The 13717-nt window shown below is 47.5% G+C and overlaps 1 protein-coding gene across 1 annotated transcript in view; it reads left to right on the top strand.

The window, feature by feature from the left end:
- CFAP251 (cilia and flagella associated protein 251) overlaps positions 1-12982 on the top strand; it is a 49859-nt gene extending 36877 nt beyond the window's left edge. Inside the window, exons 16-22 of the mRNA XM_053368802.1 lie at positions 177-291; positions 1553-1716; positions 6573-6663; positions 8563-8706; positions 11467-11695; positions 11786-11887; positions 12736-12982. Of these exons, the coding sequence (XP_053224777.1) occupies positions 177-291; positions 1553-1716; positions 6573-6663; positions 8563-8706; positions 11467-11695; positions 11786-11887; positions 12736-12905 (1015 nt within the window). The 3' untranslated portion in view covers positions 12906-12982. The remainder of the gene's footprint in view (positions 1-176; positions 292-1552; positions 1717-6572; positions 6664-8562; positions 8707-11466; positions 11696-11785; positions 11888-12735) is intronic.
- Positions 12983-13717: the final 735 nt, after the last annotated feature.

Here is a 13717-nt window from a genome sequence, read left to right as displayed (position 1 = left end):
GATGACCATGATACAGGATTTTAATATACGTGGGGCAATGGCAAATACATGTTTTTGTGGGGGCGGGGAGAAGGTGGAATGCCTGCTATCCTTCACTATCCTTAGGTGTGATCCCTGGGTTAATTTGTTAAAGGTCAGGTGCTCAAGAGCTCCTGTTGTTGCTTTGTTTATTTTAGGAAGACTGTTGTGGGACCAGCCTATGGCTCCCCCCTGGAGAAGATTCTGGTGCTTCCACTCGCAGAGGGACATGATCCTCAGAGACGGTCCTTGGCCTACATTACAAAAGACAAGGCAGGTGAAGGTCTTTGGACCAGCCCCATCCTGAGTCCCTTTGAGGCCTGGGACAGGCTCCCAGTTCTACTGCTGCCCTCCTCAAACATTAGGGAGGCTTGCAACCAACATTGGCGATGGGTCAGGAACAGCCGTGGGGTGTTGAGCTCATTATTGTACACAATCCTAGGCACAGGCACAGTTGTGCAGAACAACCACAAAAAGTGCTACAAGGAACATTGCCGAGATCTTTTGTCTTTATCATAAACTACTTATTTTTGTCCCTATATTGTTGTCAAAGTCATATGCTTTGAGGCACATTGTTGTGACATCCCAGGTTCTCCCAACCCAGTCTGCTCCTTTTTCAAAGCCAGTATGGCAGGGAATACCCAAGTCTGCTGGCTTTTGTTGGGCTGTTGCACGACTCCAACTGTTCCCTCAGTTCCTGAAGTGCTGACAGATGGCCAAAGGGATGTGGCAATCTTCAGCAGCCCTTAAAGGTAAAGGGACCCCTGACCATTAGGTCCAGTCGTGACCAACTCTGGGGTTGCGGCACTCATCTCGCTTTATTGGCCGAGGGAGCCGGCGTACAGCTTCCAGGTCATGTGGCCAGCATGACTAAGTTGCTTATGGTGAACCAGAGCAGTGCACAGAAATGCCGTTTACCTTCCCACCGGAGCGGTACCTATTTATCTACTTGCACTTTGAGGTGCTTTCGAGCTGCTAGGTTGGCAGGAGCAGGGACCGAGCAACGGGAGCTCACCCTGTCACGGGGATTCAAACTGCTGACTTTCTGATCGGCAATTCATAAGCTCTGTGGTTTAACAGGCCTCTAAATTCCCCAAAGAGGTCTTCTCGCTCAACTTACCTGCTATGGTGGGAACAGCAGTGGAAAATTCCTTGGCCTTAACACCAAGAAAGGGGGAATCCCTGGTCTTCCATACATAGAACTGAATTCTAGAATTGTAGAGTTGGAAGGAACCCTGAGGAACATCTAGTCCACCCCCCTACATTGCAGGAATATGCGGCTGCCCCATACGGGGATCGAACTTGCAACCTTGGCATTCTCAGCACCATGTTCTAACCAACTGAGCTATTTCTCAATGTTGGACTCCAACTCCCATCAGCCCGGCCAGTGGCCAAGGGTGATGGGAGCTGTAGTCTGGCATCATCTGGTGGGCGGCAGGTTCCCCATGGTGTACACTCTAGGCTGTGGAGTGGGGAGGCGGACTAGGTGAGTCTTTGGGGAGAGTCACATCAGGTTTTCTGGATTCTTCCCTAGGTCGGCCTGCAGATACTGCCCATAGACGGGAACCCGCACAAGTCCTCGGCTTTCATTTGCCACCCTTCAGGCGTCACCAACTTGGAGTGCTCCTACGACGGGTGCCACCTCTTCACGACGGGGGGTAATGACTTAACTGTGATGAAGTGGGACATTAATTTAGTGTAAGTCGCAGCTCAGTTTTCACTTCCCCTGATCAATGCTGGGATGGCCAGCAAGGTTGACTTGCAGAGCAAACCACTTAGGGGCTGGGAGGACGGAAGCATTTAAAGGGGGACTTAACTAATTCACACTTATCGAAACACAGCCATCCTTAGAAATTTTCACTTCTCCAAATTTTGCAGTGCAGTTCTACAGCGAAGTAATGTGCACAAAAATGTAAACACAAGGGTAAAGTGTGCATTAAAATACATGTCTTAATTAAAATACATATATTAATTTCAGTTAGAGGGAAGTGCTTAGCGTACCGTATTTTTCGCCCTATAGGACACACTTTTTCCCCTCCAAAAATGAAGGGGAAATGTGTGTGCGTCCTATGGGGCGAATGCAGGCTTTCGCTGAAGCGTGGAGAGCGAGAGGCTTCAGGAAGCTATCCGCAAGCCTTGCGTGCCCGGCGGGAGTTCCCCTGGGCGCGCAAGTCTTGCGGGCGGCAGCCTGCAGCGCGGAGCACGGGGCACCCTCCGGAATACGCCCCGTGCTTCGGGCAGATGTCCGCAAGCCTCGCGCGCCCAGCGGGAGGTCCCGCCGGGCTTGCAAGGCTTGCAGGCAGCAGCCTGTTCTAGGGGCTGGGGTCGGGGGAATTTTTTTTCTTTATTCCCCCCCCCCACCCAAAAAAAATCTAGGTGCGTTCTATGGGGCGGTGCGTCCTATGGGGTGAAAAATACGGTAAGTGTGTTTATTAGAAGAAATCCGCAAGAAATGCTGATGAGCACTTAAAAAAATATTTTAATGCAAACTGATGTGGAAATGTGGAGAATTGAACTTATATTTGAAAAATGAGAAACTGGGAGAAATTGAGATGAAATTGACTTGCCCCCCCCCCACCTGAGAGCGCTCTTGAGTGTGGGTAAAAGGCATTATCCCAAACTGGCTGGGATGCAGGGCTGCCCCAACCAATTTACTTATTTGTTTGTTTGTTTATTAAATGTATATACTGCCCTTCATCATAAGATCTCCTCAGGGCAGTTCACAGAATAAAATACAAGATAAAAACACAGGTAAATAATTAAAACTAAACAACAAAACAATAACCCTACCATTAGGCAAAGTGAGGTGGCTGCCTCAGGCCATGGGGGCAGCCCCCTTGCTCTTTCCTTCCTGAGCCTCTACTCCTGTATCCGTCTGCTGGAGGACAAAGCTGTGTATGGCCTGTCCTGCCCCCACATCATGAACCTGCTGTCCTTCAGCACAGGGGACACCCTCCCGTTGCCAGAACTGAAGTCGGATTCCCTTGCCAGTCCAGTCGCCACTTAAATGGATCTCAAGTAGCTGGGCTAGGAAGGATGTTTATTCACCTGAGATTTTAGAGAGTTGTTATTAGGGAACATGGGCCCAGTGGCGTAGCAAGCCCCTTTTGGGGGCACCGCTGGGCCTGCAGGGGGCCTGAGTTGCCACATCCCTCCCAGGCACCTTCCTGCTGGAGGGCACCCAGGAGGGACACGGCAGCTTGGGCCCAGTGCTGCCCAGGACGATCCACCCCTAGCTACAGATAGGTAAAGGTAAAGGGACCCCTGACCATTAGGTCCAGTCGTGGCCGACTCTGGGGTTGCGGCGCTCATCTCACTTTATTGGCCGAGGGAGCCGGCGTACAGCTTCTGGGTCATGTGGCCAGCATGACTAAGCCGCTTCTGGTGAACCAGAGCAGCACATGGAAACGCCGTTTACCTTCCCGCTGGAGTGGTACCTATTTATCTACTTGCACTTTGACGTGCTTTCGAACTGCTAGGTGGGCAGGAGCAGGGACCGAGCAATGGGAGCTCACCCCATTGTGGGGATTCGAACCGCCGACCTTCTGATCAGCAAGTCCTAGGCTCTGTGGTTTAACCCACAGCGCCACCTGCGTCCCTGGTGGTAGCTGAAAGCTCTGCAGGAATTGTAGGATATTTTCAGCAGGTTGTGTGTGCTATGCCCGGCCATTCTGGGATGTGTTTTTTGTAGGTGGTGTTCAAATGCTTGTCACTTGGGGTGGGAGTGGGGTAAAAATGCTCCCTGGGACACTCCTGGCAGTCAGCTGTGGGGCCACTGCTGTAGGGCCCACGGTCAACATGGCCAGTCGCCAGGGGTCCCACAACATCTGAAGGGCCACAGGGTTCCCTCAATGCACCCTGCTTTAGGACATCTGGCTAACTAGCATCAGAGCAAGCAGAAAAAATACAATTGCAGCGGGACCAGCTGTACTAGTAATATTTTATCCACGCAGGTGCATACACGCACACTCTTTGTCTATGTGACTTAATCGGTTGGAGGTCCAGCCTGAGCAAGATTTAAACGAAGGCACTAGAATATAAATGATGCTTCTTTGTAATTGTTGGCTGGAGTCCAGGCAGCTTTGAACGGCTTTGTAGTTTGTTTATGGAGGAAGGAGCTTTATGAGCTAATTTGTGGTTTACTGCTGCCTTTGGCATCTTCTGTGTGTCTGCAATATTTAATGTCCAAGTTTAACTTAATTATATAGAGAAGCATCATGCGTTTTGATCGCAGAAGGCACAGCCTCATTCAGGGTGCAGGCGCATGGATCAAAATTTATGCTGCTCTTAGAGGTTCAAGCAAGAGGAAATATTGGAAACCACTATGTGCATGCATGTCACCAAGCCGTGGTTTGTTTTAAGTATAGTTTGTTCAACAAGCCACAGACCTTCACGCAGGTGGGCAAAGGTTTCCTTCCCCAAAGCATGGTTTGTTTTCCAGCTTGGCAAATGTCTGGGATGGGGCACTAACCAAACCATGGTTAAGCATGGCTGTTAGTTAAGCGTGGGCAGGACTGGAACAACAACATATTGATAAGGAGAATAAATTTACAATAAAGCAGGGCAAAATACCATTGCAATTACAAAGTGTAGAACTTCAGCTAGGCTTGCAAACAACCATACAAAAATAATTTGTAAGCCTTGCTGCAATTTACACTTGGTAATTGCAATGATTTTTTTGTCTAACTTGAGCTAATGCTGAGACCATGTGCTGATTTATTGAATAAAGCTTTTGGGTTTCCTGAAGCGAAGAGTGAGAGCCAGGACAAGTGGGTTCAGGCTGACTAGAATATTCGTCCTTGAACTCTGGTCATGCTCTCACTTGTCTGGATGGAGGGTAGAGAGGGACGTGTGTTTGTGTAGGAACCAGACTACTGTACTAAGGTAAAACCCACACTTACTGCTTCACCCACTTCTGCATCTGGCCCACTGGAGGTTGTTCAAAAGGGGATGTGGCCCTTGGGCTGGAAAACCTCTTCCGTCCCTGCTATATTCAATCATGCTGGGATATGCAAGGATGTTAGTTACACAGAACTCCTCATCAGGTGTGTGGGGGGGGATGAAGCACTCTTCAAGCAGCCCAGGCTCCACCCCAGTTCAGTTATCACCTTTTCATTAGTTTTGTGTCTCCAGTGAGATGCTCAGATGCAAAGAAGGCAGCGTGAACTGGATTCTTGCCTTGGCTCCTGTAGGGATAGGCTTGGAGGCTGAAGGATTAAATTAAATTAAATTGAACTGCGGGAATTGAGGGGCTTCATTATTTCTGTGTGAGGGGAGTGGGTGTGTGTAATGCCTAGAGTGAGACATGTGGACTCTTTTATATATTTATTTTATTGTTTCTTATGGATGGTGCGAGATTGCTATTTCACGTGCTCAGACCAGAAGGGGAGGGGGGAAGCACGCAGCTGGAAAATACAAAATCAGCACAAAACTATCATATGCCCCCAGCCTCCTTGGAAATACCACCTGTAGCAAGCAATCAGAAGCTTCTGTTTTTGTTGTGATTGTCAGTATGTTTTTAATAGATCATATATATGTGTGTACAGATGTCTCCCCACATACATGCGTTCAACTTGCGTGCAACCTCCTTCTATGTGTGGTGCTGGGAAATTAATAAATAAATTGATTTTAATTGCGAAAAGGTGCAAAAAGGGCAAAAACGGTCCAGAAAGAGGAGGGAAACTGCAAAAACCATGGGAAAAGTGCTAGCAATCCCAGGAGCCTTTGTAACTATAATCCTCTTGCAGCTTTGCACCAACCTCTGAGACGTGGAAAGTTGGAGTTTGTGAAATGAGGTTTGGAGGGAGCGATTATGGTGGAGTTTGGCAGATTTTTGTGGATTTCCAGAGGTTTGGATGATGTTCTCCACTTTATGCGATTTCACGTACATGTGTGTGACATTGTACACCCAGGGGGTGTGCAGCTGCCCCCCTAAATCAAGTACCAGGAAGGCGAGAGGACCCACACAGCTCCCACATGGCCCAGCTCTCCTGGAACAAGGGTTCAAGACCCACCTAGGGGTGGCAAGACTTTTGCCAAGCAGCCAAGGGGAGGGCTGGGAGAGGCAACAATCACTGCATTGGTCATGTGGTCAGAAATGAGAAGATGGAGGTTCAAGCTCCCCCAGCTGGTAGAAAACAGCATGGTCCCACTCAGCTTTTGAATGCCTGGCAACAAAGTAAAAGGGGTAGAAATTGGGCCCATTTCTGGGGGTGGTGCAGAATTCCACCCCCAACAGGGTGTGGCTTGAAGGGGTAGAAGATTCAGCGTGGTGGTGCTCCTCCCCATCGCTTTCAGGGGTTCCACCTGTATATTTGATGTATTCTGCTGGCATGTCCGTCATGCTTATGGTACCGGTATATCTCAAAGCTCCTCCTCATACAGCAAAACTCAGGTACAGGATTGCACCCTTTAGGCTTTTTTGGAATTGCACAGGATAATCTTAATTTTAAGGACCTGTTTTTCAGTGCAGTAGGTGGCAGGGGCAATGGGGATGTGTGGGGCTCCTGTCTCACCCCTCTCCTCCAGACGTGTCTTTGTTGCTCTCCTCCTAGTGCTCTGGAAGCAGCTTCTTTTCTGGGGGGTGAAGATTTGATCCCATTCTACAACCTTCTGGAAGGTGGCAGAGAGGGCGAGTTTTTCAAGGTAATGTAAGACTTGCATGCTTTCCTTATTTATAGCTTTGCTCCTCTGCCTTTCTGTGTCCACACCCTCAAGGCAGCTTACAATAAGTTGATAAATGAAATAAGTTGATAAATCACCAAAAAGCAGCAGTAGAACCGCATGGATAAAAAGAGTCCAGCATCAGCCCAAGATGCATTGCTGCCTGAAGCAGCTCATTCCATGCAGAGAAGCTGACTGGACTGGTGGCTGAATCTTATCCCAGTGTTCCAACCCCTTCCTCCGGCTTCCTGACCCCATCCATGCGCTTGCTGCTTCACCCTGGAGAGGGCCAGCCCTGGTGAGTCAGCAGATGCAAGCAGCAGTCAAAAATAAGGAAAAGGACTGTGACTATAATTAAAGCAGAAAATAAACTTCACCTGACCCCTTAACACTAACGGAAGTGGTACCATAGAGCCAGTGTGGTGTAGTGGTTAAGAGCGATAGACTCGTAATCTGGTGAACCGGGTTCGCGTCTCCGCTCCTCCACATGCAGCTGCTGGGTGACCTTGGGCCAGTCACACTTCTCTGAAGTCTCTCAGCCCCACTCACCTCACAGAGTGTTTGTTGTGGGGGAGAAAGGGAAAGAAGAATGTTAGCCACTTTGAGACTCCTTGGGGTAGTGATAAAGCGGGATATCAAATCCAAACTCTTCTTCTTACCAAGCAAACTTATCTGGGAAGAGCTTCCAGCAGCTTGTGCACCACTGTAGAGAAAACTCTCCGGCAGCCACCTTCCTAAGCTCGGAAGACTGGGACACACAGAGATAGGCTTTTGACGAAGTTCCTAATCAATGGGAAGCTTCATTGAAAGAAAGTGCTCCTTTAGATACCTCACCCCCATATTGTTTCAGGTTTTAAAGTTCAAAAGATATCAGAGGAGCCTCGCTCCTGGATAAGACCCAAGGCACATCCTGTTCTTAAAGGAGCCAACCAGATGCTCATTATGGGAAGCCCAAAAGCAAAGCAGAAGCACAATGGCACTCTTCCTTCTCATGTTCTCCAGCAACTGATATTCAGAGGCTGACCGTTTCAGATACTGGGGGCAGTATTTCAAATAGTGCTTCCAGTGAATGCTGGAGTAATATGTTCCTTGCTGCTGGGTCCCACTAGCAAGCCACGTTCTGCTCCAGTTGAAGTTTCCAAATGCTTTTCCAAGGCAGCCCCATGTTTCACCTCCCCCAGATCCAAGTGCCCCATTGAAGGACCCCAGAACCCTGGAGCCAGCACTGTTTCAAGATCCAGCCATTATTGCATGTCCAGTTGGTTGCTTTGCACATGGGGTCATTGCATTTTACCATTTATACTTGATCACTTCCCCCAACTACATGTTTTTTTAAAAGATGAAACATGAACCGAATGTGAGGGTTCAAGTTTACAGGAAATGGTTATTAATGATATCATTTATCTAGCTATCTAAATCATCACCTTTTGTGTTTTCCATGCCACAAAACTCAGTGTGCCTTTCTCATAAAATCCCAAAGCTGGAAAAGATCTCAAAGATCATCTAGTTGACACCCACAGGCCACTGCTGATGCAGGAAACCCATTACTACACAATCCCTAATTGGGGGCCATCAAACCTTGCGCTTAAAAGCTTCTGAAAAAGAAAGTTGGCCATCTTCTATGACAGTGTGTCGAACAACTCATGTAGCCAGGAAATCCTTCAAAATGTTTAGTCTAATCCCAATCTGAGCTGATTGGTTCCATTCTTACCCTCTGGAGCAAGAGGAAAGAAATGTGTTCCATTATGTATGTGGCAGTAAACGAATATTTGAAGGTGGCTACCCAGTTACCTCTCTTAACCATGTGCTCTCCAGGCTGAACAGACTCTGCTCCCTCACCTTCTCCTCATGGGCTGTGTATTACATTTCCCCCTCCTCCAGGAGCTGGAAGACTATTTTTATTATGCTCAGCTGCGTCATCAAGGTATCGACACCATGGAACCCAGAAAGGTGTCCACACACATCCCTTTGGAGCAAATCCCTTTTGTCATGCGCGCCATGGGCTTCTACCCATCTGAGGAACAGGTCAGTATTACTACAGGGGAGAGTTGCACAAACCTGTGAGTAGGAACGGAATGGAAGAATCCATCCGTTTTGGTTCTCTCCCTGCCCCACGCCCCTCCCCCCAATGTTGGCCGCAACTCGGTGTCACTGTGTCCTGATGTTGCGGGGTGTGCTAGGCACCCACCGTGTGGGGCCTAAGTTTTGGCACCCCTATTTAGGGGGCTGTATTATATATGGGGAAATGGTGTGCAAAAAATCGTAAAGCATTAAAAATATTCTATTAAAATATGTGTATGATCAGAAATTTGCACTAAATTTCTCAACGTGTGCATACATATACTGACAGTAGTCTGCAGAAATGTTGAGAGCTGAAGACTGGGGAAATGATCCATATAAGGGCCCTGTGCTGGTTTCCTGCTGTAAATTCCACCATTCCAGCTATATGCCACTGAAGGTACTGTTCAGATACTGCAAGCAGTGGTGATTGCAGTGCTTTTTTTCCTGGGACTACTCAAGGGTATACAGTACTGGTACCTCCCCCACCCTCCAATGTTAAAAGTGTGGCACTTACTGCAACACTTCATGGTGAGTACCAACAACTTTTTTCCTTAAAAAAAAAAAGGACTGAGTGGTTGGATATATTTTTGACGTGAAATTGGTGCAGATACCTGCCATCTCAAGGTAGGGCTGAGAGAGACAAACCTGGAGAGCCACTGCCAGTCAGTGTATACAGTACTGAGCTAGATGGACCAACAGTCTGATTCTGCATAAAGCAGCAGCTTATGTACTGAGCCAGATGGCACTGCATTGAAGAGAAGGGGTTTCCAGGGAGACCCCAAAGCTCCCTTGTAGGTTTTCTTGTGCATGCCTATTTTTTCAGAGCAATCCTATAGGCAGTTGCTCAGAAGCAATGAAAGTGTGCGTCAATGATTGCAGCTGTATCTCTTCTGTCACTTAGGGATGGCGGAAACCACCAAAGGGCATTGCGGGCAGGTAGTCCTGAGGGTGGGAGAGACAAGGACAGAGCAGAAATAGTAGCAAAACAAGGTGAACTTTGTGGAAGCCCCACTGAGCAAAAAGTGTCCTTGTGTTTCAGGATTGCACAGGACTGTGAAGACAGTTCAGCCCAAGCAGCATCTTCCTTTTGCAGGCTCTGTGTGTGCTTTGAAGAGAAGGTGCCTCTTGGTGGCAGAAGGACAGGAAAAGCTCTTCAAGGGTGACCAAACATGTAGCCCAGTTCCCTGCGCATTGTAGCGTAGCGGGGAGGGTTCATGGCCTACTTCCCTCCGCTGAGCAGAAATGCGCAGGCACAATAAGAACAGCGCTGGAGCTGCCCCACTTTTATGAAACAGCCAGAGGGTGTGAAAAGAGAACCAGCTCTTCTCCCCACCTCACTAATCCTTTGCGACTCCTTTCCCCCTATGCATGTCATATCCTTGGAAAAATGCCTCTTGGGGATGATGAGGGTCGTGGAGAGAAACTGATATTTCTAATTTTATGGCGGGAGCAGTAATTATTATAATAGCCTTGCAAGTGGCGTCACCTCTCTTCTTCCTTCTCAGTCATAAATCTGTTTTCACTCCTAACAGAATCTGTGTTATCAGGACCAGGTCTGATTATCTGGTATCTGTGGCTGGTAAATCACCGTCTCTGTTTTTCCTTTTCAGGAGGTTTTTATTGAGGGGTGTGTGTATTTATTTATTTATTTGGTTTCATAAAACGTATATGCCACTTGGTTGTGAAAAACATCAAATTGTTTTTTTAAAAAAGAGTAAAGCAATGACATTACCAGTAATAACAACTAACAGCAGATTAAAATGCACAGCAACTTTCCACATATCTGGGGAAGCTTCTCTAAACAAAATGGTTTTTAGAAGGTACTAGTCTAGTGACAGTGCCTGCCTGATGTCAATATGCAGGGGGTTTGTGCTGCCTCACTAGAATATGGATTCATATTCAGAACATCTGTAACAGTGCCAGTTCTGCAGATTAAAGCAGTTGGGCGGGCATATAGCGGGTTACTAGAGAGAGGCAATTCTTCAGCTTCTACTCCAGTACCCAAGTTTCTAAAAGTTAAATCTCTAGTTGCGGAAGGTGCATCATTCTCTAGGGTTCAGGCCTGTTAATGCATGTACAGTACATGAATTCCAAGCTTGCATCCCCTTGAGCTCTTTAACATTGCTGAAGTATTGTTTTTCCACAATTAACTGGAAGCAGAATTAAAACAGAGGTTCCACGCAGCATTTGCTTGTTCATATAATATTAAACCATGGTTTAGTTTTATGTCTGAAAAAGGCCATTTGTGCAAACAATGCTTTGTGTGGTTTTTCTGCTTTTCTGGACAATTATCAGATGCTGCTCCAAACAGTGGCCCACAAGAGTGGAGCAACATTAGAAACAATGGTCTGTTAATTCAGATGTAACAGCAAACCAGTTTGCTTAAACTGAACTGTATTGTATTTATATATTTTATTGATTTTGTAAGCCACCCGGCAGACTTTGGTACACAGATGGCATAGAAATGGAACAAATATATATTTGGACATCATTGCAAACAGCGGCAGCCAAATGGGTAAGACAGAGGAACATCATGCAAACCATTTATTCCCAATCCTTCTGAGCATGGGTTGGAGGGCTGGGAAATGTGACCTCTCTAGGCGGCAAAGTGTTCCTTTTTCAGTGGCCATGAAATGTCTTTTATTGTTGCCTTGGCGCAGAATGTCAAAGCATTCCAGTGGCGTCAGCATCTCTGTTTACAAAGGCACATTTTTATTCCTTTAGATTGAAGACATGCTAAATGAAGTCAAATTCAGTGAATATCTGGAGACGGGCATGCAAGTGACCGACATCAATTTAGGCGACTTTATCAAGCTGTATGTGAATCACCGGCCTGCCTTTGGGCTCTCACTAAAAGAAATAGAAAATGCCTTCCAAGTGCTGGGCTATGAGAATGAGAACAGCGAGGTGGCCATTAGTAGGGATGAACTGCTGCTGCTGCTACAACAGAGAGGTGGGCCTCAACCCAGAGGAGGGCAGCATTGGCCCCAAAACGGATTTGTCACAAAGCTAACTGGTTGTGTTTTTACCTTATTTGATCCAGGAGAGCATTTCACAGAAGAGGAGCTAGCAGAGTGCCTCACCACTTTGCTGGGCGCAAATCCTGAGGGGGGCCGTTCGGAGGTTGGCACCTATGACGCTACAGGTACTTGGCGACAACAGTGGCGGAGGAACCCTCTCTGGCTCCTGGGGCAGGGCAGCCTGTACGGAGTGCGCATGTGCGCACTCCGTACGGAATGCCGCACATGTGCAGTTTGTACGGGATGCCACACTTGTTATGGACTGCCACTTGCGCTGTATGGGCTGCCGCACATGCACAGTCCGTACGGGCTGCGGCTTGCACAGCGTCCATATGGGCTGCCGCTTGCACGGCAACCGTATGGAGTGCACATGTGCAGCAGCCCGTACGGACATACGTGCAAGCGGCAGCTGTACATAGCTGTCAACCTTCCCTTTTTTTTGCGGGAAATTCCCTTATTCCAGTGCCGTTTCCCACTGCTTCCCACTGCTATCCCGGATTGTTAGATATCCTGTAGACTGTCCCCTGTAGACAGGTGAGGCTGCTGATCCCTTATTTTTGAGGCTGCTGATCCCTTATTTTCAAATCTGAAAGTTGACAGCTATAAGCCTGTACGGACTGTGCATGTGTGGTGACCGTATGGGGTGCTGCTCACGCGGTATCCCGTACAGACTGTGCATGTGCGGCATCCTGTATGGTGTGCGCTTGCGCGGCATCCCGTACGGTCATTGCACATGCACAGTCTGTATGGCCGCTCTACAGCTGGGGGGAGGCAGGGGCCATCTGGTCACCCCCTTCCGCCCCCCTCCACTTTGTACGCCCCTGGGGTTCACTTACTGTGAAAACATCAGCAGAATGAATGATGTGTATGCAGCCTAGTGTAAGTTGTTGAGGGAGAGCCCGGTGCAGATGCAACATCATTATCTCCGTTGTCCTGAATCCTAACGTCCATTTCAATGCCTCTCGCCTTTCAGGTGCAGATGCCTTTATTGAGGAAGAAATTCCAGAGGAAATCACAGCTACGCACTTCATAACAGACATTCTTGACTTACCAATTCCTGAGCCGAGACTGACAGAGACTGAAACAACAAAGACCACAAATGAACCTGAATCTGGGAGCAGCACCCTGATCATTAAATCTTAATGGCCTCTGATTGTTCTTAAGCCTTAAAAAGAAAACACATTGCTGTAGCTGCATTAAAAAATTATTATTTTTTTGCATCCCTTTAGAAATTGTATTTTGTTTTGAAATAAAAATTATCAGAGCCAGGGTCATGGAAGATGAAGGATTTTTTCTGGTGATAACAGAATAAATGATGGTAAGGAGGGATCTGCAGTCCATGATAGGAAAAGAGGTGGTAAGGGGACACCTAGCTGCATCACTCTCTTGACTCATGTTAAGATTGTGGTCCACCAAGACCCCTTGGTCCCTTTCACATGCACTGCTAGTAAGCCAGGTGTCTTTCGCCCTATATTTGTGCATCTGGTTCTTCCTGCCTTAGTGCAGAACCCTACATTTGTCCCTCATGAAATTCATTTTGTTAGTTTGGGTCCAGTTCTCCAATCTGTTAAGGTCATTTTGAATTCTGATTCTGTCTGAGGCATTAGCTACGCACCCCCAAGCTTGGCATTATCTGCAAAATTGATGAGCACATCCTCAGTTCCTTCATTCAAGTCATTTAGAAAGATGTAGAACAACAACAGGCCCAGGACAGAACCCTGCAGCATCCCACTGGTCACTTTTCCCCAGGATGACAAGGAACCATGAATGAGCCTGGGTTAGCGGGTGCAAAATACTTGCCTGGCCCTGGCAAACCATGCTACACCACTGCCTCAAAGGACACAGTTAATCTGCATACTTATTAAAGTGACTTGACAAGCAGTTTCTATACAGCACAAATCTCCCAGATCTAGGTATTATTTTAGTTCATTCATCAGTTACCTTCCGTACAAAAA

Source organism: Podarcis raffonei, chromosome 16 (assembly GCF_027172205.1).
Source record: "Podarcis raffonei isolate rPodRaf1 chromosome 16, rPodRaf1.pri, whole genome shotgun sequence".
Classification (NCBI taxonomy): domain Eukaryota; kingdom Metazoa; phylum Chordata; class Lepidosauria; order Squamata; family Lacertidae; genus Podarcis; species Podarcis raffonei.
Note: the sequence above shows the minus strand (reverse complement) of the source record. Positions and strands in the feature narration are given on the sequence as shown.